Raw genomic sequence first — 26,441 nt, 5'->3', positions numbered from 1 at the left:
AAAAAGCCAAGAGCATCTTGGCCTGGAATGTTTGAATATTCCACAGATGAAGGAAAGTACCTCAGCACAGCCCATGTCTTTATTGTGTCAATCATGCAGGCCCAGCTTACTTTCTTTACCTTTACGGATATGCTGCTTTTTTTCTCCTTCTGGCCCTAATTAAGTAGTTTGTAACCTAGGCAACTAAATTAGCATTGCAGGCCCAGCCATAAACAACATAGTGAAAGGCAGGAAGGATTCCATCTTAAAGATTATATTTTAAATACCCAAGAAGTTAAAAATATAAGATTCTTAACTCACTTTTTAGCAAACAGACAAGAGCTCAGCCCACCTGGGGGCTGGGCAGGCAGCCTGTTTGATCTGCTCCCAGACCAAGACTGCTGGGATCCCAGGGAAAAATTAGAGCAGGAACTTCCTTGTGTTAGTTAATTCTAAGTATTCAAGGACCACTGTGGGTAAAATTGTAACATTTCCAGACTATCTTGCCTTGTTTTGGATATCTGCATATCAATAGGCATTCAGAGATGGAAAGAAGTATGGCTTTAGTGCATTTGCATCTTTCCTCAGGGGTGAAGGTCATCTCCATATCTATGGGTGATACCTGGGCAACAGAGGGCTTATCTGTACCTGAGAGGTGAGGGGGGAACGTTGGTGTGGTTGCTGCTAAAGCAGAGAAGAAAGCCGGACTGGGACTGCAGTTTGTGAGAAATAAATGGGTTTTAAACTTTATTTCTCCCTTTGACAGATTTTGGTTTTTAGAGGTATTTTGCCCTGGGATTTCCTTTCCCTGGACTGACAACCACCTAACAGGTCTGCACCCCCAGCCCTTAGTCACATTCCTGAAGATCCTTAAATGGGGGAACCCCCAACCTTTCAGCGCTCCTCTCTTGGAGGTGCCCGCACTTTCTAAGTTCATAACCTTTCAATCTTAAACTTCCTCCAAACCTTTAAGGGCGCCTCTCCTTGCTGGGGGTGCCTGCTGCACTTCTCTTTAAGTTACTTTAAATAAAACTTTTACCCCGCTTTACTTCTGTGTCTCTGCCCTTCAATTCTTTGTCACGGCGGGGACAAGGACCGAGGAAAATACACAACACTCCCCCAAGTGGAAGCTTAATAGGTTGTCAAAACATTTCAGCCCTAAGTAGAACAGGGAAAAACGGACATCAACGAAGGTTCTCTTCCAGAGCTGTCAGCGTTCTCTGTGGCTGTGAACCCGGGGACACGGTGCAACAGAGACCATGGGTATAGTCAGAGTAGCATGAGGGCCTCTGTAAAAAGACCCCTACCAAAACTCCATATTAAACAGTTAAACAAAGACAGAGTCACATTAATTCTCTAAAGTGAAATATCAAACTAGGAATATAAGCATTCTTCAGTAAAGATTAGTTAAAACTAAAAAGCCAGGAATAACCTGGGTGGGAATGTTTGAACATCCCCCAGATAAGAAAATACCTCAGCATAGCCCATGTCTTGTTTGTGTCAATTAAATGAGGCTATTGTGAAATTTACTTTAGCCACTAAAAGGCCAGGTTTATCTTTAACTTTACCCAGATGCTGCTTTTCCTCCTCCAGCCCTAATCAAGTCAGTAACTGAGCTCACCTTGAAAGCAAAACAAGCAACTTTGATGTGCTCCCAGACCAAGAAACTGCTATTCTGAGAAAGGATCAAAACAGTAAATTTCTTATGTTAACTCCATAAAATAGTCTGGAAAACTGATAAGAAACTTAGTGTCTCTTTAAAAATAAACACTTAGAGACCATCAGGTGAATCCACCTTGCTTTCTCAACTGCCTGTAAACCGCCTAGACAACGCACCACCACGGATTCTCTTGTCCCCTCCTGGCGTGAGCCAGGAGCTCTGTCCTTTCACTTTATCTCTAAACAAAAGCCTGTGCCTTGCTCTCCTACCTTGAGTGTTTGTGAAGCTCATTCTTCGGCTTCGTGAACAAGAACCCCGGTATCAACAGGATTTCTGCCCCCCAGCAACACCCCGGTGCACCAGCATGAGAGCTCACACTCCCCGGTAGGTAGCTGGTGCCTAGCAGGAGGGACCATCCTGGAGAAAGGATGGACGAGGGAGTTGATGTTCTGTGTATGTGAGTTCAGTTTTCCTATGTTCTGTGTCTTTTAATTCCTCCATTTATAATGGTTTTGAAACATAGGTTTTGTTATTCAAGTATGTCAAGGCCAATAGATCAGGAAACAACTGCCAGGTAGTTTACTTTTCATAGTTCTCGAGGAAGCCAGGTGGGGGACCTTTGGGAGGGAGAGGGAGCCAGATGAAAACGTGGGCAGGAGCTCCTCTGCGGCGTCTCCGCGAGGCATGGGCGAGGCAGGCCCAGCAGGCTCAGCGCCGGCTGGTTTGGACGATTTCACTGCGCTCTGGGCCAGAGCAGTTTCTCTGTTTATCTGGAACCTGGCTTTGGGGTAATCAGGTCAGGGAGATAGTGACCCTGAGTGTGACAGCCAGGCAGGGGCACGGAAGGTGGTGGTGGACGGGCAATGTGGGCTGGTAAATTTGCATAGGTGAGGTGAGAAGGGCACATCCCCAAAGCCAGCAAAACCGTACGTGTCAAAGCACTACAAGTACAGAAAATAAGAAGGTATGATTCGCACAGTAGAAATTTTAGATATTTAGTATCCATCGACTGTGGCCTCCATTGAGTGCTGATTACAGTATGTCACTGAGTGAACTATTGGACTCACAGGCCACTATTCACACCAGCGTAGAGAGTTCAGAATCATTACTAAGTGCATCTCATGTATCAGTGCATTCACCTGAATCAAAATTTAATTTTCTGTAAAGCCAGGGTAGGACTTGTATATTCCTGTTATAGGTTGATATAAATAGCAAACATACATAATTATTATGGGTGAATTTATTTTCCTGGGTTTAACTTTATATGGACAAAATGAGCTTTTCTCTAATAGTGGATTTGGAAGCAATGAGAAGAGGCAGGCGTGGGTGTGAGGGTGATCAGCTCCCCCACGCAAGGGAGAGAATCCCAGTAGGGTCATCTGAGGGAAATGAGGGGCGGCTTCCTTCAGCATGGAAGTGCCCTTTAAGTTCTGAGACAGTATAATCAGGTTAATCTAACTCCTTTCCACCCCCCCCCCCACTACTCCTCCAATATATACATGTGAGACTAGGTAATGTTAGGACATTTTGGTTTTCAGTGGTTTGCATTTTCAGCAGATTGACTATCAAGCTGTGTGTCTAAGTTTTCATATCCTGTGTTATTCAGTTAAAAGACTTAGGAGGATCAGTGTCCACCGATCATTTATTGACCAAAGATTTAATAAAGCCAACCTGATAATTTTCTTTCTGACAACCTATCAGGGTAAAAAAACAGCCCTTATCTCTGAATTTCTGGCAAAATTGGATATCAAAAAAGATTCTAAGTTTTCCATACTACTTATGTGCCCTTTTTCTAAGGAACTCCAGGTCATAGTTAAAATTAATTTGCTGTTGCGTGCTATGAACCTTCTCCATTACATTTTAGAATGGGTTTGTAATTGCGATTGCTTTGAACCTTATGTTCTCAGAGAAATTCATCCCAATCTCCACCCTCATTTTACTTCTTTCCATAATGCTTAGTTTTCTGGACTTGTTATGAAAAATAAAGGAAAATGGAGGTTGCATGACTTAACTTACTCCCTCCTAAGTAGGTCTGCATTTCAACTACTTACATATGACATTGATAAGTAATAAAAAGTGATTTTATATAACATATACTCACGTAACAATTAAGTGATACATAAGCTATGTCTACGACAACGGATTTTTAGAGCTCTATTAGGGTAGATAACTACCAGCTGATCAAGTTGCCCACATTGTCACTTTTGCTAATATTTGCCTGCATCTGGTGACCCAGTGACACAGGTTTCCTTCATTTGTTATTTTGGATTTTAGGGACTTTAATTTCTACATGGGTACTTAAGAATTAAACCTACCGTGAATCTATGGCATCCATAGCAATTATTTCATGTAAAAATACCAATCTTATAATTAATCATAAGCTATAAAATTATGTTTACCAAAAATCATTTTCCCATTTGGGAAGTTATCTTTATCTAGGATAAATTTTTATTTTGTTTTGTTTGCAAATTTTTCTATTTCTATATAGATGAAATATATACAGTTTCATAGAAATCATAGTTGAATTGCAGTAACTATTTCTCTTCTGTATGTGTAGGTTTTGGTTGAATATGTGGCAATTTCCCCATATTTTTGTGATTATTAAATTATAAATATTACACAGTGACATCAGCAAGATGGCCAAAGATGTCTCTCACTTTTATTTCCTTTTAACAACAGCAATTTGACACCCACTTACAGACTAAAGCACCCTGTGGGACCTGTCAGATCCCGGCAGGAGGTGCTGAGTTCCGACGCAGTCCAAGAGTGCGGAGACCTGTTCTGAGGAGACGCGCCCACCCCCACTCCGCTGCCTGGCGGACAGGGCTCCCGGCTGCAGGCCCAGAGGCACCTCAGCGCCTGGAGCCTCGTCAGCGGCCACGGTCAGCTCTCGTTCCGTCACCAGGTGTCAGGGGAGCCAGAGGGGTCTGCTCACCCACGTGTCACGTAATAGGCACACAGGCTTCATTTGCCACTGTGGACCCTGAATTGGCTCTAGACCCTAGAGCAGAGCTCGTAGCCCCTGAAGAACACTGATTTAGTAAGACATTTACGTGTAAAAGAGACTACGAACACCTAGGCAATCAGCAAAGAAGACAGAGCACACAGCTGGAGCAAAATTTTTTAAAAATCCAAATTAGATGTACTGGACAGGAACAGTTTGACCTTGACTGTATCAGACCTCCCTAAAGGCAGTTCAGCTCAGTCAGCAGAATCCGTCGGGGCCTGTGGTTTCTCACTCGGAGAAAAGTGAGGGTATGTGTGTGGGTGCCTGCCCTCCACAGCTGTGCAGGACTCTGCCCCAAACGCCCGTATCTATCACCCATCGAGAGCAATGAGTTCTGAGCTGCATGAGTAGAGGGTGAGGAGTGGCTGAAAACCAGCAAACAGGGCTCTGAATGGAGCGCATCAAAGCGCATGGGTCCTACAGACTGCATCAAAGACCCCACGGCAAGGCCCTCCGCGTGCGTTGGGGCACTGGGCCTGAGAAGCCCGTGTTCCTCGTTCCTCTCTCGCAGCGAGTCTCTCAAGTTGTGAGTTTAGACCATTTATTTGGGATTGTTCTTGTTTCTTGGGGTGGGCCTGCATTGCTAGGTATTCCCCTCTTAGAACCCATTTTGCAGTATCCCACATATTTTCAACTCTGCTGTTTTTGTTTTCCTTTGTCTCCATGTATTGTATGATTTCCTTTTTGATTTATTCATTGACCCACTCATTATTTAGAAGCATGTCATTCAGCCTCCATGTGTTTCAGTTTCTTTTTGCTTTCTTGTAATTTATTTCTAGTTTCATACCACTGTGATCTGAAAAGATGCTTGCTGCAATTTAAGTCTTTTTGAATTATATTCAGTCTCTTTTTGTGTCCTAGTATGTGATCTATTCTTGAGAATGTTCCATGTAGACTTTGGGAAAATGTGTATCCTGCTCCTTTGGGATGGAGTGCTCTGTGTGTCAAGTCCACCTGGTCTAATGTGTCATTCAGTACCTCTGTTTCCATCCTTACTATCTGTCTGGATAATCTATTGATGTATGTGGGGTGATACAAGTCACATAGTATGATTGTATTGCTTTCTATTTCTCTCCTTGGGTCTGTTAATATTTTTTCATAAATTAGATTCTCCTATATTGCATGCATAGAGATTTAAAATTGTTATATCCTCTTACTGGACTGACACCTGTATCATTATGTAATGTCCTACTTTGTCTCTTGGTACTTTCTTTGTTTTGAATCAATTCTGTCTGATATAAGTACTGCTCCTCCTGATTTTTTCTCCCTATTATTTGCATTATATCTCTTTTTTCCATCTCTTCACTTTTAGTCTGCATATGTGTTTGGGTCTGAAATTTTTCTCATCTAGGCAGCATATAGATGGTTTCTGTTTCTTTATCCATTCTGCCTCTCTATGTCTTATGATTGGTACATTCATTCCATTTACATTTAAGGTGATTATTGACAGGTATGTAATTATTGTAATTTTATTGTTTTCCAGTTGGACCTCTTTTACAGTAGAGATCTAGCTAGGCACTATTGGTAGTCTGATAGCAGGGCCTGGTTTTCTGCCTGTCTGCTGGCAGTGGCTCACCTCTGTGTGCCTTTTATTTGACATGAGTTATTTTTGCCTGGACTCATTGTGGGTAGGGCCATCCTCTGCCTGCCAGTGAGCAGTGGGGGCCCACTGCTGCTTAAGCAGGCCAGACAGGGCAGGTACACTAAGAAACACCATCACAGGGCTGAGCTGCCAAGGAGGAAGCTGGAGCATGAAGAGCTGGCTCCTGTAAGATTCCAACCATGTAGACTGAGGAAATGCTGGGGGAGGATCATTCACCTGCACTTTCTCCTCCAGAGCCAGCTCCCTCCAACCCCACCCCTTCGACATACTTCCTGATGCTGGTAAATCTTTTGAACAGCCACCTCTGTGTTGGGTCTCAGCAGCACCCATGGAGCAGGTCATCTGCCCTCCACAAGCAGCAGCAGGAGTCTCACCCTTCCAGAGGCTCCAACTCTCCCTGGTGTCCACCCCCATTAATCACCAGAGCCCAAAGCTATGTAGACTCATATTCCCAGTGGAGATCTCCAGGGTCAGGTGTGCAGGATTCCCACTCCCTTCCTCTCCTTCTCTCCTGTGAGCCAGTCTGGAGGAAAGATTGAGTCCCAGTTGAGCATGGCTCTGCCACTTTACCCTTCTCAGTGTGGTCTTCTCTTCCACACCAGGTGTGGATGGCCTGTTCTGCAATTTCAGGTCATTTTCAGGATTTCGTCTTTGCTGTGGTTGCTTCCTTGGTGTGTACATGATTGTAGGTTTTTGCCTTGCCATCCTACTCTGACATCTTCTCACCAAGTCTCCTACAATTTAATCACATTTTAAAAACATGAGAAGTTTTAATATTTTCATGTCCGTATTCAGAAATGCAGTTTAGTCTTGAACAACATGAGCTTGAACTTTGCAGTCCCAATTGTATATAGATTTTTTTCAATAGGCACATTGGAAATTTTTTGGACATTTGTCACAAATTGAAAATCATTTTATTTTTTTCTAGCTGACTTTTCCATAAGACAATATATGATACATGTAACACATGAATATGCTAATGACTGTTTATATTACCATTAACATTTCTGGCCAACATTGGACTATTGCTAGTTGGTTTTGGTTGAGTCAAAAGTTGCATGTGGATCTTTGACCTGACATGGAGTCAACACCCTTAACCCTGCATTATTGAAATTAAACTGGATATGCAAAGATTTTTTTAAATGTAGTATTATTATATGTTCCTGGAAAATCTATTAAAAAACTAATCAGTAGAAAAAACTATAGCAAAATCTCATTTATATTTACATACGTTGTTGCATTTATACATCACAGAGTAACAGGAAAATTCAAAAGTCAATACAGTAATACTTTTCAGTTTCTGCCTGAGATATAAATTTTAAAAGTGAGAAATGATATTTCAGCTTCTCCATCTTGTCATATTTTGCATGTTTTATATGGTGTAAGAAATTATACTATGCTTATGATAAATATTAAATAACATCAAAATAGGTAGTAAAAGAAACTGACATAGCCAATTACATTTGTCCAGGTATAAGTTCATGAATTCACATCATTCTGTTACTTCACAATGTAAAGTTCACTGCAGTGTTTTAAGGTAATCTTTTTTTCATTAATAAGGTAATTCTTTCAAGCAGACTCCCCCTTGGGCATAAAAGTTATCCAAAGTGGGACTTAAATCTTTGTATTTCCAGCCCTTAGTGTTTAACAGTAGAAGGAATTGGAAGAACATGGATATTTTGCTTAATTAGATTTCATTCTAATTAGTCACCTGTAATCACTCACAATATTGTAAGATCAATATAAATATCCCTTGAACCTGGGTTTGTCAGTGGAGAAAAGAGTCCCTGTGAGTAAATGCACTGGCACTTAGAGCAACAAGATATTTAAGGAGAAATGTCCTTTTAGACAAAAGATTCAACTCATCCAGGAATTTTTCCTATGTGAGAAAGTGTCCTCTATAAACCTATTTCTTGGCTTCAGTTTCATAGTGTTTAAAGAATGGACCGCTGGCATTAGGGGAAGTGGATTTCTAATAGGTAAGTGGATTTCCCCAAAACCTATATAAATCCATCCACTTTCTTTTCAGAGACTGACAGCTTTATGTTTTAACTTAATTAGATTGGATGCCAGGCATGTATCCTTATTGAAGGAAAATATTTTAAAAACAATTTGTTCCTGAAAAGTTGACATGGAAAAATTAGAATGTGTGGATACTTCTAGGTTTCTGTTAGTTTTTCAAAGACAGCTGATGTAGACTGAATAACTAGATACCTTTGTGATCTTCACCATGTGGATGATATGCATTATTGCCCCAGCCTCTGTCATTGTCTCAGGCAAACATGGCAAAGAAAATCTTTAGCTCTGCCTGTCTTTCCTCTCTTTCACTTACCTATTCTGAATTAAGGTAGAGAAAACTAAAAAAAAAATGATATTGGGAGTTCTTTATATTGCTTCTCCAAGCATATAAAAAAATCAAATAAATAGTCCATACAGAATGAAAGCATACTTACTAGTATGAGTTACAACAATCAAACTGCTCTTTTCTATTGAAAATTATACTGTTTTACCTCTTCCACCAAAGTCAAATAAAACCCTCATTTATGGAAAGGTGAAGTAATCTTCTTATATTTATGGATCAATTCCAGGCTACCATTTTGTAAGTAATTCTAGTTTTCCTTTAATAACTTTCTTAATCTAAGTATTTACATGAATTGAAGAAATTATTGAATGTGAGGTGCTATTTATTTGCAACTAAAATAATGAGCATGAAAATACCCCTGAAAAAGAATAAAATCAATAAATAATTGAACAACTGAGAAAGACATACTGAGGATACAAGTATATGAAATACGATACTTTTTCTTCTCTTTGCGCAGACAATCATCATGCCTGAGGAATTAACCAATGTGACTGTCATAACAGAATTCTTGCTTATGCAATTCTCTGAAAACAAGGTGCTACCAAGACTGTGTGCCACACTCTCCTTCCTCATTTATGTGGCAGCCGTGATGGGGAACCTCCTCATCATCACCCTCACCACCATTGACCAGCATCTCCAATCCCCCATGTACTTCTTCCTGAAGAATTTGTCTTTGATTGACATCTGCTTTATTTCTGTCACTATCCCAAAATCCATCATAAACTCTCTGACCAGCAGCCACTCCATTTCCTTCATGGGATGTGCCGCACAGGTTTTCCTCCTAATTTGTTTTGCTGGCACGGAGTTTGCCCTCCTCTTGGTGATGTCCTATGACCGCTATGCTGCCATCTGCCGCCCTCTGCACTATGAGGCTGTCATGAGTAGAGGCGCCTGTGTTCAGATGGTGATGGCATCATGGGTCAGTGGGAGCATCTACGGATCCCTTCACGTCGCAGGAACCTTCTCTGTCCGCTTCTGTGGGTCCAACACAGTTCATCAGTTCTTCTGTGATGTTCCCTCACTGCTCCAAATTGCTTGTTCTGGTGATCAAATTCTAGAATATGTGTTTATTATTGTTGGTTGCTGTTTTGCTTTTGTATGTTTCATTTTAATGGTTGTTTCCTATGTTTACATTTTCTCCACCATCCTAAGAATTCCTTCTGGGCAAGGCAGGTTCAAGTGTTTCTCTACCTGCGTTCCCCATCTCACTGTGGTGACCTTGTTTCTATCCTCTGGATTTATTGCATATTTAGGTTCAGCTTCAAAATCCCCATCATCATTGAACCTCTTTATGTCCATATTATACTCTCTTTTAACTCCCAGCCTAAATCCTCTCATTTACAGCCTGAGAAACAGAGACATGAAGGTGGCCCTTAGCAAATTTCTTGCTGGAAAACAGACCCCGTAAATGTAACTATCTGAAATATCAATGAATATATTACCACATAAATTATATAGATATTTGATTCATGTAAATCTTTCTAAAAATTGCTGCACACCTACTAGGTCATTTTTATTGCTACACATGATGCCACATTCTGTGCTCATGGATCTGAATCTCAGAGGAGTACCCTGGCGATTGTCAGCCTGGAAATGTTTAACTCATTGTCACATCAACAGTACTTAAGTACAGAATAATGAATTTTTAAATTTCATATCCATCGTCATCTACACCAACTTCATTCCTTCTTTAGATGATTTTAATTTCAAACATATTGAATTATAATTCCTTGTCATGATTCTTTCCAGTTTACTCTTAAAATAGTTCTAATTAAATTGTGTAATTTCAAATGTACTATTTTTACTTTGTTTGATTGGCAAGTATTTTTTATGAATTCAGAGATTAAATGATCAATTAAATGATTCCTCAAATGTAGACTTGTGAATACTATACTAATGGCAAGAGAATTTAAGAGTATAGTATATAGGTAACAAGTTTCAACAGAATCCCATCATGATATTATTAAGAGTAGTCATATGAGTGTTCAGATATGCCAGTTCTCATTGAGAAAGAGGAGACCAAAGTGAGGAAGGAGATTATGTTTTCCTTCTATGTTCAGGGACATACATTTTAGAGGTTTCACTTTTCTACCCCACAGTTTATATTTCTAAATTTTCATTTGTTAATGTCTACATTTAAATATATTTATCAATACAATAAATGTACTTTAATTTTCTTTTAAAATATGTTCCTTTACATTTATTTCTAAATTTAATTTCTTTTGTTTAAGTTTAATTTAAAATAAATTTACTGCTAAATATAAATTCACTTCTAGCTTATTTTTGAATGCCATACATTTGCATGGAAATTCATTTCTTTTTTCTTATGTTGGTTTTTATTCCATTGCCTTCCCTTCATTCTTCTTTCCGACTTTTCCCAATTTTCTAATTGCTCCATGCTCTTTCTCTCCTCATTTCCTTTATATGCCTTTTTTTTTCTGAAAATGGTATGTTTTTAAGGTTCCATACCAATTATGGCATATTTCTCTATTATATATGGCAAATCTCTCTGTCCACTCAACATTCTCTACCTCCCAAGTGCCTATCCCTTTCCCTCCTGGTAAAATTGTGAGTAGAATTACAACAGTTTGTTGATGTATTGGAATCGTAATCTTGATGATAATAATTTTGTTATTTTTGGTGATAATGGTGATGGTGATATTGATAATGATGTTGATGGCATGACTGACTTTTTTCCTAAGTTATTCACATAAATTTACCCACTACTTCTGTACAAAACCTTTGAAGTTCTACTAATAGTTTATTTTATGTGAAAAATGAGTATTTAATTGCTACTGGATATATGCTAAATCAAACAGCAACTAATCTATACTATAACCATATAATCTTAACTTGGGATGATATCCTGTATTTAATAAAAATATAACTGGATATTCTGACACATCAATCATCAGATTGGTTCTCTACTGCTGATTATTGCTGGTTAACTTTTAATATTTGTGTATAGTCATAAAACTATAATTATCTAAACACTGTAATAAATATCTATTGTTATCATTTATGAATTTGATGCATAAAATATTATTTTCTTTCAATTGCTAATGGATACAAAAGTTGTTCATTCATAAACTGAAATACTTCTCAGTAATAACAAGAAAGAGCTACATATATGTACTTACTAACTTGGGTAAACCTCAAAGGCATTATTATGAGTGAAAGAACCAGTCTAAAAACATACACATTATGTGATTTGATTCCACTTATACACATAAATGGAAAATATAGGGATGGAGTGCAGAATGGTGGATTACAAAGGATATATTTGAGGGAACATTTGACTACAGAAGGGCGACATGAGGGAACGCTCACGGTGATGGTACTGTCCTAAGTCCTCATTGCAATAGTGGTTATTACACCTCATTAAATGCCTGTGTTACTATTCATCGAGGTATGCGCCAAAAGAGAGTACATTTTATGTGGTCAGGAGTCAGCCAAGAAGCACCAGACACAAAACTGTGTGGGAATATTTTTCCTGCACATACTCATCTTCACTGTTCATTTTTTCTTGCTGGCTGTTGCCACTGAGCACAGTTGGAACTTGATAGCTCCCCTTGGCTACATACTATAGCACTTGTTTTCTGTTCTAGGGTTTCTGGGACATAACATCAAGGGCTTTGTTCATGGAGTGGTTCATACCAGTCTGGGATCAGATAGCTTTACCTCTGGGAAACCAATGGGAATTAAGAGCAGCTAGAAATCTATACTTGTTTTTTCAACATACACATCTGAGGCTTATCTCTCACCCTGATCCTGAAATGATCTGAAGTGGCACTGAGTGCCAGTTTCCCACAGCAGTAACTAAATCAATACCAAACACTTGGATTGATCTTAAATCCTATAGGATCCTTTCTATATTGTTTCATTCACTTCAGGGGCTAATTATGTTCTCAAGAATAAGTTCCCCAGTTACACTAATTGTGAAAGGCTTTCATAGCCTTTAATTTGGGAAAGAAAAACTAAGGCAGTAAGTCAGTAAAAATTCTTAGAAAATACAATTTTGTTTCTATAGAATATTATTCTGTCAACACAATAATTTTATAGGTAGGTCTCCATTTTGCCAACTAATTGTTACAGTTTAAGTACACAGAAATATTTAAATATTAAATTCCTCAAATAAAAACCTATATTCTAATTAACTTAGAGATATTAGATTTCAGTTAAAATCTCTATTTCAGTGCATATAAAGAGTCTGAAGTTCTTAATGCCTAGTGCAAATAGATGTCCTGTAACATACATAAAACTTTTGTAACACTTCAGCTGTGGAAAGAGAAACTTTCTTCCACAGATTCATGGAGACCATTATAAGAATCTGTAGTTATTTGATAGCTAAAAAATGCTTAATGATGTTTTAATTTGTATTTTTCCATAGTTAGAGAACCTGAAAATTTTCAAATATTTGACAGATTGAAATCATTTTGGGATATGTATGTTCAACCTTCTGCACAAACTAATCCAGGTAAGAGCTATTCTACTACCCAGTGTGGGTAAAATTGCAATATTTGTACAATCACTTGCCTGGCCTCAGTGCATCTCCATATGTACTGGTGTTTCCAAGAGGTGGAGAGTAGTCCATCTCCATGTCAAAAGTGACAACAGCGGGGAGGGAGGGCATATCTGGACCACCGGAGAGGTTGGGAGGGGCCCCTTTTTGCAGCCTGATCATGAGAGACACTGGTGAGCAGAAGTGGACAGCAGCTTGTGAACAATAAACAGATTTCTCCCATTTTATGTCTCCCTTTCACTGAAGGTACTTGGCCCTGAGCTGAGAACATATTTTCACCCTGTAGTTATACCCAGTAACATTCGTAAACTTTTTATTTTGGAAGAACTATAGCAAGTAATACTGCTTCACATTAAGTTTATTTTTTTTTCTAGATAATTATTTTTTATTGAAGGGTAGTTGACACACAGTATTACATTAGTTTCAGGTGTACAACACAGTGATTCAACATTTATATACATGATAATTCTAGGTACCAGCTATCAACATACCAAGTTATTACAATATTTTTACTATATTCCTTATGCTATACATTACATCCCGGTTACTTATTTATTATACAATTGGAAGTGTGCACTTTTTTGTGTGTGTGTGAGGGTATCTCTCGTATTTATTGATCAAATGGTTGTTCACAACAATAAAATTCTGTATAGGGGATTCAATGTTCAATGTATAATCATTAATCCACCCCAGGCCTAATTTTCGTCAGTCTCCAATCTTGTGAAGTATAACAAACAAGTTCTTACATGGAGAACAAATTCTTACATAGTGAATAAGTTACATGGTGAATAGTACAAGGGCAGTCATCACAGAAACTTTCGGTTTTGATCATGCATTATGAACTATAAACAGTCAGTTCCAAAACGAATATTCGTTTGATTTTTATACTTGATTTATATGTGGATACCACATTTCTCTCTTTATTATTATTATTTGTAATAAAATGCTGAAGTGGTAGGTAGATGCAACATAAAGGTAGAAAACATAGTTTAGTGTTGTAAGAGAGCAAATGTAGGTGATCAGGTGTGTGCCTATAGACTATGTGTTAATCCAAGCTAGACAAGGGCAATAAGACATCCACGGATGCAGCAGATTCCTCTCAGAACGGGGGGGGGAGGGGGGGAGGTTCTAAGCCTCACCTCTGTTGATCCCCAATTTTTCACCTGATGGACCCCCTGCGACTGTGCCTGTCTTAGGTTGTTCCTCCCTTGAGGAATCTTACCCGTCTCTGGCTAACCAGTCATCTTCAGGGGCCAAACAGGGAAATATAGAGTTGGTAAGTGAGAGAGAAGCCATATTGTTTGAAAGGGTTAGTTTTTTACTTCTTTGCATATTTATGCCCTGTGGCTTCTATGCCCAGCATTTGTCTTGAGGTATCTTTACCACTTGGAAGAATTGTGATACACGGTAAATTCAATATGAGGAACGAATTCTATTTAGGGGTTGTAATTAGGAAGAAAGAAGAAAAGCTGTAGAAGTTGCAGGCGGAAGAAAACATGGGAAGATTGATTATTTCTTTGACATATCTTCTTGTAGAGTAACTTCAACATGTATGGGTTTTAAACTACTAATTAAATTGCACACACACATTAACTTAATAGAAATACAGTTACATAACCAAAGAATACCTATAATTACCAGCCATCTCCAGTGAAACCAAGAAAACCAGTTAGACACCTTCGGCATTTGTGAAAACTTATCTATGATATGGTGTATATTGTCGAACTGAACTTGAACAGTCTGAGAGAAATCAGACAATTTAAAACAACCCATTCCTGGGGACTGTTCACATCCCATATGTTCTTTTAACAGTAGATAGTCTGTAGTTGTCAGATTTTGGAGCACTACAATTTGTACTTCTAATTCTTGGTTGAGTTCCAACAGTGTAGATCCAGTCAAATTTGTTGCTTTACTGTATGCACAGGCCAGCTTAAATATCTACTTCTTCATTCCCATGGAAAGTCCAGGAACCGCTGGGATGAGTGCATCTACACCTGTAGCAGCACGTGGATCTTTTTTGGGATTTTTTCATGATAATCTTCTGGCATGAGTCTTCAATAGAGTGCTGATGTTGGAAGTTCTTTTTCATATCGTATCTTAGTTTATTTTCGGGGTAGCCAAATTAGGCTTTGATCCTCTGTATAAGCACAAACAAATCTTTGCCTACCCTTTTATATGCCCTTTATACCATTGTGTAGAACTGTAGAACTCATTGGAGGTCACCACACAGGAACTGCTTTTTTTTTTTTTGTTATCATTAATCTACATTTACATGATGAATATTATGTTTACTAGGCTCTCCCCTATACCAGATCCCCCCTATAAACCCCTTTACAGTCACTTTTCATCAGCCTAGCAAAATGTTGTAGAGTCACTACTTGTCTTCTCTGTGATGTACAGCCCTCCTCTTTCTCCCACCCCCCATGCATGCTAATCTTAACGCCTCCCCTTCTTGTTCCCCCCTCTTGTCCTTCCCTACCCACCCATCCTCCCCAGTCCCTTTCCCTTTGGTACCTGTTAGTCCATTCTTGAGTTCGGTGATTCTGCTGCTGTTTTGTTCCTTCAGTTTTTCCTGTGTTCTTATACTCCACAGATGAGTGAAATCATTTGGTATTTCTCTTTCTCTGCTTGGCTTATTTCATGGAGTATAACACCCTCCAGCTCCATCCATGTTGCTGCAAATGGTAGGATTTGCCCTTTTCTTATGGCTGAGTAGTATTACATTGTGTATATGTACCACATCTTCGTTATCCATTCATCTATCCATGGACATTTAGGTTGCTTCCAATTCTTAGCTATTGCAAATAGTGCAGCGATAAACATAGGGGTGCATCTGTCTTTCTCAAACTTGATTACTGCATTCTTAGGGTAAATTCCTAGGAGTGGAATTCCTGGGTCAAATGGTAAATCTGTTTTGAGCATTCTGATGTACCTCCATACTGCTTTCCACAATGGTTGAACTAATTTACATTCCCACCAGCAGCATAGGAGGGTTCCCCTTTCTCCACAGCCTCGCCAACATTTGTTGTTGTTTGTCTTTTGGATGGCAGCCATCCTTACTGGTGTGAGGTGATACCTCATTGTAGTTTTAATTTGCATTTCTCTGATAATTAGCGAGTGGAGCATCTTTTCATGTGCCTGTTGGCCATCTGTATTTCTTTCTTGGAGAACTGTCTGTTCGGTTCCTCTACCCATTTTTTAATTGGGTTATTTGTTTTTTGTTTGTTGAGGCGTGTGAGCTCTTCATATATTCTGGACATCAAGCCTTTATCGGATCTGTCATTTTCAAATATATTCTCCCATACAGTAGGGTTCCTTTTTGTTCTATTGATGGTGTCTTTTGCTGTACAGAAACTTTTCAGCTTAATATAGTCCCACTTGTTCATTTTTGCTGTTGTTTTCCTTGCGCGGGGAGATATGTTCAAGAAGAGGTCACTCATGTTTATGTCTAAGAGGTTTTGCCTATGTTTTTTTTCCAAGAGTTTAATGGTTTCATGACTTACATTCAGATCTTTGATCTATTTTGAGTTTACTTTTGTATATGGGGTTAGGCAATGGGCCAGTTCCATTCTCCTACATGTAGCTGTCTAGTTTTGCCAGCACCATCTGTTGAAGAGACTGTCATTTCACCATTGTATGTCCATGGCTCCTTTATCAAATATTAATTGACCATATATGTCTGGGTTAATGTCTGGATTCTCTAGTCTGTTCCATTGGTCTGTGGCTCTGTTCTTGTGCCAGTACCAAATTGTCTTGATTACTATGGCTTTATAGTAGAGCTTGAAGTTGGGGAGTGAGATCCCCCAAACTTTATTTTTCTTTCTCAGTATTGCTTTGGCTATACGGGGACTTTGGTATTTCCGTATGAATTTTTTAATTATTTGTTCCAGTTCATTGAAGAATGTTGCTGGTAGTTTCATAGGGATTGCATCAAATCTGTATATTGCTTTGGGCAAGATGGCCATTTTGACTATATTAATTCTTCCTAGCCACGAGCATGGGGTGAGTTTCCATCTGTTAGTGTCCCCTTTAATTTCTCTTAAGAGTGACTTGTAGTTTTCAGAGTATAAGTCTTTTACTTCTTTGATTAGGTTTATTCATAGGTATTTTATTTTTTTGATGCAATTGTGAATGGAGTTGTTTTCCTGATTTCTCTTTCTGTTGGCTCATTGTTAGTGTATAGGAAAGCCACAGACTTCTGTGTGTTGATTTTGTATCCTGCAACTTTGCTGTATTCTGATATCAGTTCTAGTAGTTTTGGGGAGGAGTCTCCAGGGTTTTTTATGTATAGTATCATGTCATCTGAAAATAGTGACAGTTTAAGTTTTTCTTTACCAATCTGGATTCCTGTATTTCTTTGTTTTGTCTAATTGCCATGGCTAGGACCTCCAGTACTATGTTAAATAACAGTGGTGAGAGTGAGCATCCCTGCCTAGTTCCCGATCTCAGAGGAAAAGCTTTCAGCTTCTCGCCATTCAGTATAATGTTGCCTGTGGTTTTATGATATATGGCCTTTATTATGTTGAGGTACTTGCCCTCTATTCTCATTTTGCTGAGAGTTTTTATCATGAATGTATGTTGAAGTTTGTCAAATGCTTTTTCAGCATCTATGGAGATGATCATGTGGTTTTTGTCTATCTTTTTGTTGATGTGGTGGATGATGTTGATGGACTTTTGAATGTTGTACCATCCTTGCATCCCTGGGATGAATCCCACTTGATCATGGTGTACAATCCTTTTGATGTATTTTTGAATTCAGTTTGCTAATATTTTTTTGAGTATTTTTGCATCTAAGTAAATCAGGGATATTGGTCTGTAGTTTTCTTTTTTGGTGGGGTCTTTTGCCTGGTCTTGGTATTAGGGTGATGTTAGCCTCATAGAATGAGTTTGGGAGTATCCCCTCCTCTTCTATTTTTTGGAAAACTTTAAGGAGAATGGGTATTATGTCTTCCCTGTATGTCTGATAAAATTCTGAGGTGAATCCATCTGGCCCGGGGGGTTTGTTCTTTGGTAGTATTTTGATTACCGCTTCAATTTCATTGCTGGTAATAATTGGTCTGTTTAGATTTTCTGTTTCTTTCTGGGTCAGTCTTGGAAGGTTGTATTTTTCTAGGAAGTTGTCCATTTCTCCTAGGTTTCCAAGCTTGTTAGGATATAGGTTTTCATAGTACTCACTAAGAATTCTTTGTATTTCTGTGGGGTCCGTCATGACTTTTCCTTTCTTGTTTCTGATACTGTTGATTTGTGTTGACTCTCTTTTCCTCTTAATAAGTCTGGCTAGAGTATTATCTATTTTGTTTATTTTCACAAAGAACCAGCTCTTGGTTTCGTTGATTTTTGGTATTGTTTTATTCTTCTCAATTTTATTTATTTCTTCTCTGATCTTTATTATGTCCCTCCTTCTGCTGACCTTAGGCCTCATTTGTTCTTTTTCTAATTTCGATAATTGTGACATAAGACCATTCATTTGGGATTGTTCTTCCTTCTTTAAATATGCCTGGATTGCTATATACTTTCCTCTTAAGACTGCTTTTGCTGTATGCCACAGTAGTTGGGGCTTTTTGTTGTTGTTGTTGTCATTTGTTTCCATATATTTCTGGATATCCATTTTAATTTGGTCATTGATCCATTGATTATTTAGGAGCATGTAGTTAAGCCTCCATGTGTTTGTTAGCCTTTTTTTTTCTTTGTTCAGTTTATTTCTAGTTTTATACCTTTGTTGTCTGAAAAGTTGGTTGGTAGGATTTCAATCTTTTGGAATTTACTGAGGCTCTTTTTGTGGCCTAGTGTGTGGTCTATTCTGGAGAATTTTCCATGTGGACTTGAGAAGAATGTGTATTCTGTTGCTTTTGGATGTAGAGTTCTGTAGATGTCTATTAGGTCCATCTGTCCTAGTGTGTTGTTCAGTGCCTCTATGTCCTTACTTATTTTCTGTGTGGTGAATGTGCCCTTTGGAGTGAGTGGTGTGTTGAAGTCTCCTAGAATGAATGCATTGCATTCTATTTCCTCCTTTAGTTCTGTTAGTATTTGTTTCAGGTATGTTGGTGCTCCTGTATTGGGTACATATATATTTATAGTGGTTATATCCTCTTGTTGGACTGAGCCCTTTATCATTATGTAATGTCCTTCTTTGTCTTTTGTTACTTTCTTTATTTTGAAGTCTGTTCTGTCTGATACCAGAATTGCAACACCTGCTTTCTTCTCTCTGTTGTTTGCATGAAGTATCTTTTTACATCCCTTGACTTTAAGTCTGTGCATGTCTTTAGGTTTGAGGTGAGTCTCTTGTAAGTAGCATATGGATGGATCTTGCTTTTTTATCCATTATATTACTCTGCATCTTTTGATTGGTGCATTCAGGCCATTTACATTTAGGGTGATTATTGAAAGGTATGTACTTATTGCCATTGCAGGCTTTAAGTTTGTGGTTACCAAAGGTTCAAGGTTAGATTCTTTACAATCTTACTGTATAACAACTCGCTTATGGAGCTATTATAAACACAGTCTGGTGATTCTTCATGTCTCTCCCTTCTAATTCCTCCTCCTCCATTCTTCATATGTTGGGTGCTTTGTTCTGTGCTCTTTTTAGGAATGCTCCCATCTAGAGCACTCCCTGTAAGATGCCCTGTAGAGGCGGTTTGTGGAAGGCAAATTCCCTCAACTTTTGCTTGTCTGGGAATTGTTTAATCCCTCCTTCATATTTAAATGATAATCATGCTGGATACAGTAAGCTTGGTTCGAGGCACTTCTGTTTCCTTGCATTAAGTATATCATGGCATTCTCTTCTGGTCTGTAGGGTTTCTGTTGAGAAGTCTGATGTTAGCCTGATGGGTTTTCCTTTGTAGGTGACCTTTTTTTTCTCTCTGGCTGCCTTTAATACTTTGTCCTTGTGTTTGATCTTTGCCATTTTAATTATTATGTGTCTTGTTGTTGCCCTCCTTGGATCCCTTGTCATGGGAGTTCTGTGTACCTCTGTGGTCTGAGAGGCCATTTCCTCCCCTAGTTTGGGGAAGTTTTCAGCAATTATTTCTTCAAAGACACTTTCTATCTCTTTTTCTCTCTGTTCTTCTTCTGGTACCCCTATAATGCGGATATTGTTCCTTTTTGATTGGTCACTCAGTTTTCTTAAAATTCTTTCATTCCTGGAGATCCTTTTATCTCTCTCTGCATCAGCTTCTCTGTGTTCCTGTTCTCTGTTTTCTAGTCCATTAATGGTCTCTTGCATCTCGTCCATTCTGTTTTGAAGTCCTTCCAGAGCTTGTTTTATTTCTTTATTCTCCCTCCATAGTTCTTACATATTTCTCTGCAAGTCCATCAGCATGGTTATGACTTTTGTTTTGAATTCTTTTTCAGGAAGACTGGCTAAATCTATCTCCCCAGGTTCTTTCTCAGGGGAAGATGTAGCAGATGCTGAAGCTGTCTTGGTTAGTCTTGTCTGGATCATATTTTTTTGCCTTTTCATGTTGACAGGTGCTATTGACTGTCAGCTGGTAGGTCCAAACTTTTCACTTGCTACTGGCCTTTCTTTACTGGGACAACTTTGACCCCTAGTGGCTTGTGTTGGGTAATTGCGTGTAGACTGGGTCTTTGTGTCTTGCCTGGCCGATATGGAGAAAACTCCCTTTCTGAGTGGGCGGGGCCTGCCTTAGGCTGCTTCTCTGCTTTCACAGAGCCCAGAGGGGTAATGGACGGGGAGGGGGGTTTGTTTAGCTGTTTACCTCCATGGGGTTAGTGTGCCCAGTTTTCCCTGTAATTTCCAGCCACTGGACTGTGACCTTTGTTGTTTCCGTCCAGCTGTTATGTCCCTGTCCCTTTATGACTTTCAAAAAGCACCTGCTTTTCTTTGTCACAGGGGCGTCAGCTTTGGAACCCTCTCAGAGGTCTCGTTGCCCTGTTTCCCTAGTTTCCAGCCCTCCACATATGCACTGTGTCTGTGCTCTGGTGCGGGTAGCTGGGGCTGGGTGTTTAGCAGTCCTGGGCTCCCTCTCCCTCCCGCCGGGAGCTGGGGGGAGGTGTGCTCAGGTCCCGCCGGGCCAGGGCTTGTATCTTACCCCTTTCACCAAGCGCTGGGCTCTTGCCACATTAAGTTTTAAGAAAGGTGGAGCCTATATTGTTCATAATATCAACTGGTTGCATACTGATTATGAAGCAAAACATCAATGCTAGAGGGAAGAATTACTTTGTTGAAATAAAGCACAGTTGTCCATTTGACACTTGAAAAACACAGGGGTTAGGAAAGCCACACCCCCACACAGGTAAAATTAAGCATATAAATTTTATTGACATAACTTAATTGTAATATGCACTGTTGCCTGGAAGCCTTACTGATAACATAAACATTAACACATATTTTCTATGTTAGTATTATAGACTATATTCTTACAATAAAAATATAGAAGAGGAATATATTTTTTTACTTCCTAATTTTTCATTTTCCATAAAATTTCCAATATATCTATTGAAAAAAATTGATAAATAAGTAGACCTATTGAGTTCACATTTGTGTTTTTCAAGAGCTTAATTGTATCATTTATGAAATGGCTAAATGATACATTCTCTATTTCTAAGAAATGTTGCTGTATTTTCCACATCAGTTGAAGCTTGAAAAAATAATATCTCATATTTTGAGTGATATTCTGAGGATGATCTGGGCATGATTAGATTGAAATATGACCCAATCATTTGGTGAGATGAATACATTCTGCTAAATTTCTTCCCTTCCATCCTCTCAAAAATAATGTTCAACATCATTAGTAATCATGGAAACACAAATAGCAACTTGAATTATAAAAATGTAGCAGTATTTCTTTTTTGACCCATTCATTGAGTGTCAATTCACATATATTTCTGATTATTCCAATTTTCCTTCTTTTATTAATTTCTATCTTCACCCTTTTTTGATCACAAATCATACTTCCTGTGATATCTAGCATTTAAAATTTTTTCATGACTTGCTTTATATACTACTATGCATCTATCATGGAAAATTTTTCATGTGTACTTTAAAAGAATATTTGTTTTTATTGAGTGTAGAATTGTGCTTATTTGTGGTAATTCTAGTTCATTTATTGTGTTTTCCATGCTTTATTTTCTTATCCCTCTTTCTTTGGTTGATTTATCCAATTTTGAAAGTGCTATATCAATATTATATTATTGTAGAACCTTAAATTCTCTTATATAATTTTTGCTTCTTATATTTTGAGAATTTGTTTTTTGATAATTTGATACAAAATATTTATAATTATTCACTTTCTCACTGATCTGAAAATTAAATTAAGGTAAAATATCTTTTTTGTTGTTCTAAACTTAATGGATCTACAGTCATTTTACCTGATAAAGTATCATCAAACTAATATGATTTTATTACTACTTTTATGCATATCCTTTTACATTCTTTTGCTTTCAAACTACTTGTGTCTTTGGATATAATGTGAGTGTCCTGAGAACATCATCAAGTTTTTTTTGTTTTTTAAAAAAATTCTTTCATTGTATGCTCTTAATCTTTAAATATTGACTGATGAAGAATTTACATCTACCATTTTCCTATTTACTTCCTATATGCCTTTTGTTATTTTGCTTCTAAATGCCTCCATTACTGCCTTCTTTTGTGCTTAGTTGATTTTCTTGTAGTAAAAAGAAAATCTTAACTACCTGTTCACTTTACTTGTATATATTCTATTTTTTTTTTTTTTGGTTTCTCTAACGGTGGAAATAATGTTTAACATCATAATGCTATAACAATTTAAGTTGCTTTAATTACTATAGCTTTGTAATATAGTTTGAAATCAGAAAGTGTGATGCCTATAACTTTGTTTCTCTTTCTCTTGTCTACTTTATTTGGGGTATTTTGTGATTATATTCAACCTGAGTTTTGGGGTGATTTTATTTTTGAAATCTGGGCAATTGAATCTTACAATTTGATAATTCTGGAAGTCAGATTTTCCCCATTCACATAGATTTCTGTTGACAATCTCTAAACAGAAGGGAACATCATAAGGTAAAACTTGTGTCCTTCTCAGCTCTTTTGGGGGTGACTTCTATCCCTGGTTATATGCAGTAGCTTCTTAAATTCACCCATAACATGTTTGTATTTATGCATAATGAATACTAATAACAAAATAAATCAAAACAGTTGTGGCTTCCTTAAACCAAGAGCTGACATCCATGGATGTTGACAGTGGTTACCAGATCCTTTCTTTGCACACAGCAATATGTGATCAGAATATATAAATATGATATTTAGAAAACAAGACTCTTGTTGCCCATTCTTGATCCAGTCTGCTAATGCAAAAATGTAGGAGCTGTTTACAATGTTCAGTGTGACATGGCACTGAATGATGGGGGATGTGTAGTCACTAACATTGTGGAGTCTGCAATCAACCTATTATCAACTACATTTTAACAGTTAAGATTTCTGAATGTAGCTGCAAACATTCAAATGAATTCCAGAATTCCAAAATAGTAACTGTAAGGATGGAGGCACAAGGGGAATGGGTGAGCCTGATAGACAAGCTCAGGTCTCATGAGGCGAAGAGACCAACAGGTTCCGGTCTGACAACATTCCAGAGCCTGATCAGATAACCCTCCCAACTAGAGCCCTTCCCCCAAGCTGAAAGATTAGTGGTAACTTTCCAGTACCTGGCTAAAGGCCAATGAGAGACCCCCACATACCCTAGGTGAGCCAATCCTCACGCCGCTGTACACGTTTGCTCTCCCTCCCCCTGCCTTCTTTAAAAACTTGTTGCCTGACCTTCTGGGTGTGACTTCCCCGGCCTGTGTTCAGACCGAGGAACATCACCTGGGGACTGTGTTCAAATAAACTGCCTGGCCCTTTGTTGCATCTCTTCGCTGCTTATTTTAGTTGAAATTTATTGGAATTTGTCTTACAGTAACTTCAGACAGTTTCGATCAATAAATTGTTATTTAGGTAAAGAAACAAATTTCTGATTCTTTCTACATGATGTAATGAATATCTTATGTGAAAAGCAATGTTGCTGTCAGTGAAAACAAAATTTTGTTTTTAGTTATATATATTACATATATATGTATATATTTATATCTGTATGTATATACTTATATAAATAAATATATACACATTTACATTTCAGCACTTATTCATTTATATTTAAATTTCAAATAAATCCTCTACTCCTTGGAACCTCATATTCAAGGATTGCCTGAAGAGAGAAAGTAACTCCATTTGACCTTCATCCATTTAGCCAAATGTTGTGGAATGGATAATTGAAGAGCCATTTCCATAACCTGGTTCCTTCCTGCCAAGGCAGTTTTGACTCCTGAAATGAGTGATGTACACTTAACTCTGGATATATTTTATATGATGTGGCTTCTTAGTACCTTCGGGAATAGATTTTGCTTTACAGATAAAATTATATGAAATCATCTACAGGGGAGAATCTGAAGGCTTAGGGGAATAAATAAAGGTTAGTTTTAAGTATAGATGCAAAATATGAAAGTGAATTACATTAGTGCACTTTGTATTCCAACAATCATTGTTTTTATAGTAATTGCTGCTTCTTCAGTGGGTCAGATGAAGAGGTCCCATGCCATGTCCTCAAATGTGTGATTTTCAAAATTTTCTCTTAGGACTGTTTTAAGCTGAAAAATATTTTTTTTTATAAATTATCTGTACAAAAGATGAAAGGATATCAAAAGGAGGAAAAATAAAGACAAAAAGGGTCTCACCATGTGGGTCCCCTGACCATGTCCTAGAGCCTCCTTCTTGTCTGATTGCTGTTCTCAGTTCCTGGATGCTCAGCATCCTACTAATATACTCAGGAATTTAAGGGAAAAGCTAATTATTGTTTATCCAAGATGTAGGGAGAGAATAAAATGGGATTTGCACCTTATAGGTGGCATGTAATTTAGTCTGTGGCCAAGCATCCCAAAGGTTTTATACACAGAAATTTGATATCACTGTTTAATACAGCTAGTTTAATAAATTTAGTCACTTCTTAAAAGGCTGTGGCTTATTTTTTGTTTTGCTTTCAATAAACACATCTTTTGTAAAGTTAGGCACTTTCTTTTTTTCTTTTTCAATCCATTTATGTTTACTATCCATTTATTGACCCATTTTACTATTTATAACATTAGGAAATCTTGAGAAGAATAAAAAAGGAGGAATCATGCTTTCTGGTATCAAACTATACACAAACTATATTCATTAAAACAGTATGGAATTGGCATAAAAATGGAAATGTAACTCAATGGAACAAACACATAGCCCAGAAATATACCCACACTTATATGGGAAATTAATTTGAGTAAAAGACAAGAATATAAAATAGGGAAAGAATATTCTTGTTCATAAATAGTTTTGGAAAAATTGAATAACTACATCAGAGAACGTATCAGGATCTTTATCTTACAATGTACACAAATATTATCTTGAAATTGACTAAACACTTACTCATAAGACCTAAGTATAAAAGTCTAGAAGAAAACAGGGAGCAAACTCCTTGACATTAGTCCAGGCAATAATTTTTTTTGAATTTGATATTTGAGCTGCATGAAACTCAAAGAAAATTATTTAAAAAAAGTAATCAACAAAATTAAAGGTCAACCTACAAATGGGAGATAATATTTGCATATCAAATATCTGATAAGGAGGTAAATGCAAAAATATGTAAATAAGCAATTACATATAATTACATATGTAAATATGTAAATACAACTCCAACTCAATAACAAAATCCATCCAATTAAAAAAATGGACAGTGGAATTGAATATATATTGTCTAAAAGCAGATGAACAAATGTCCAACAGGTAGATGAAAAAGTGCTCAGCACCAGTAATCACCAGGGGAATGCAAAGCACAGCCGCAGTGGTGTCATTGCACATCTCTAAGAGCAACTATCACCGGGACTGCAAGAAATACAATCACACTCTCAAAAAATATCTGGGGCCTATATAGTTGAAAGGGGAGTAACCCAGGTTGGTAGCTCTGTAATTTGTCATAAGTGATCATTTCCTAGACAAGTTTTGAAAAGAGAGAGAAAGCTATTATTTTACTATTTCATGTGGTTGAGAGAGAGCAAATAAGTCTAAAATCACAACAAATAACATCCAGAACAACTAGAAGGGTAAACTGATCATAAAGCAGAAATTATTTAAAATTAAGACCAGAGGAATCTAAATTTGTAAATTAAATTATTATAAATAAAGAAGTAATGATCAAAAGTGTCAATTATATACAAAGTATGAAAATTCAGTGTTTTTGCTTAGTCTGCTTTAAAAATTCTTAGAAATAAAATGCTTTTGTAGTTTAGCACATTGAAATGACTAGATGAGGA

The 26,441-nt window shown here is 37.7% G+C and overlaps 1 protein-coding gene across 1 annotated transcript; it reads left to right on the top strand.

Moving 5' to 3' along the window:
• Positions 1-9,077: 9,077 nt before the first annotated feature.
• LOC108399533 (olfactory receptor 14A16-like) lies at positions 9,078-10,019 on the top strand. The gene has a single exon (XM_017664352.3). The coding sequence runs from the start codon at positions 9,078-9,080 to the stop codon at positions 10,017-10,019; it is 942 nt and encodes a 313-aa protein (XP_017519841.3).
• The last annotated feature ends 16,422 nt before the right edge of the window (positions 10,020-26,441 follow it).

The sequence above is a fragment of the Manis javanica genome, chromosome 14, assembly GCF_040802235.1.
Source record: "Manis javanica isolate MJ-LG chromosome 14, MJ_LKY, whole genome shotgun sequence".
Lineage (NCBI taxonomy): Eukaryota > Metazoa > Chordata > Mammalia > Pholidota > Manidae > Manis > Manis javanica.
This window is presented reverse-complemented; position numbering and strand designations above follow the sequence as displayed.

Bases quoted from the DNA above. Each gene is read 5' to 3' on its own strand.
- LOC108399533 (XM_017664352.3), top strand. From the start codon at position 9,078: ATGCCTGAGGAATTAACCAATGTGACTGTCATAACAGAATTCTTGCTT.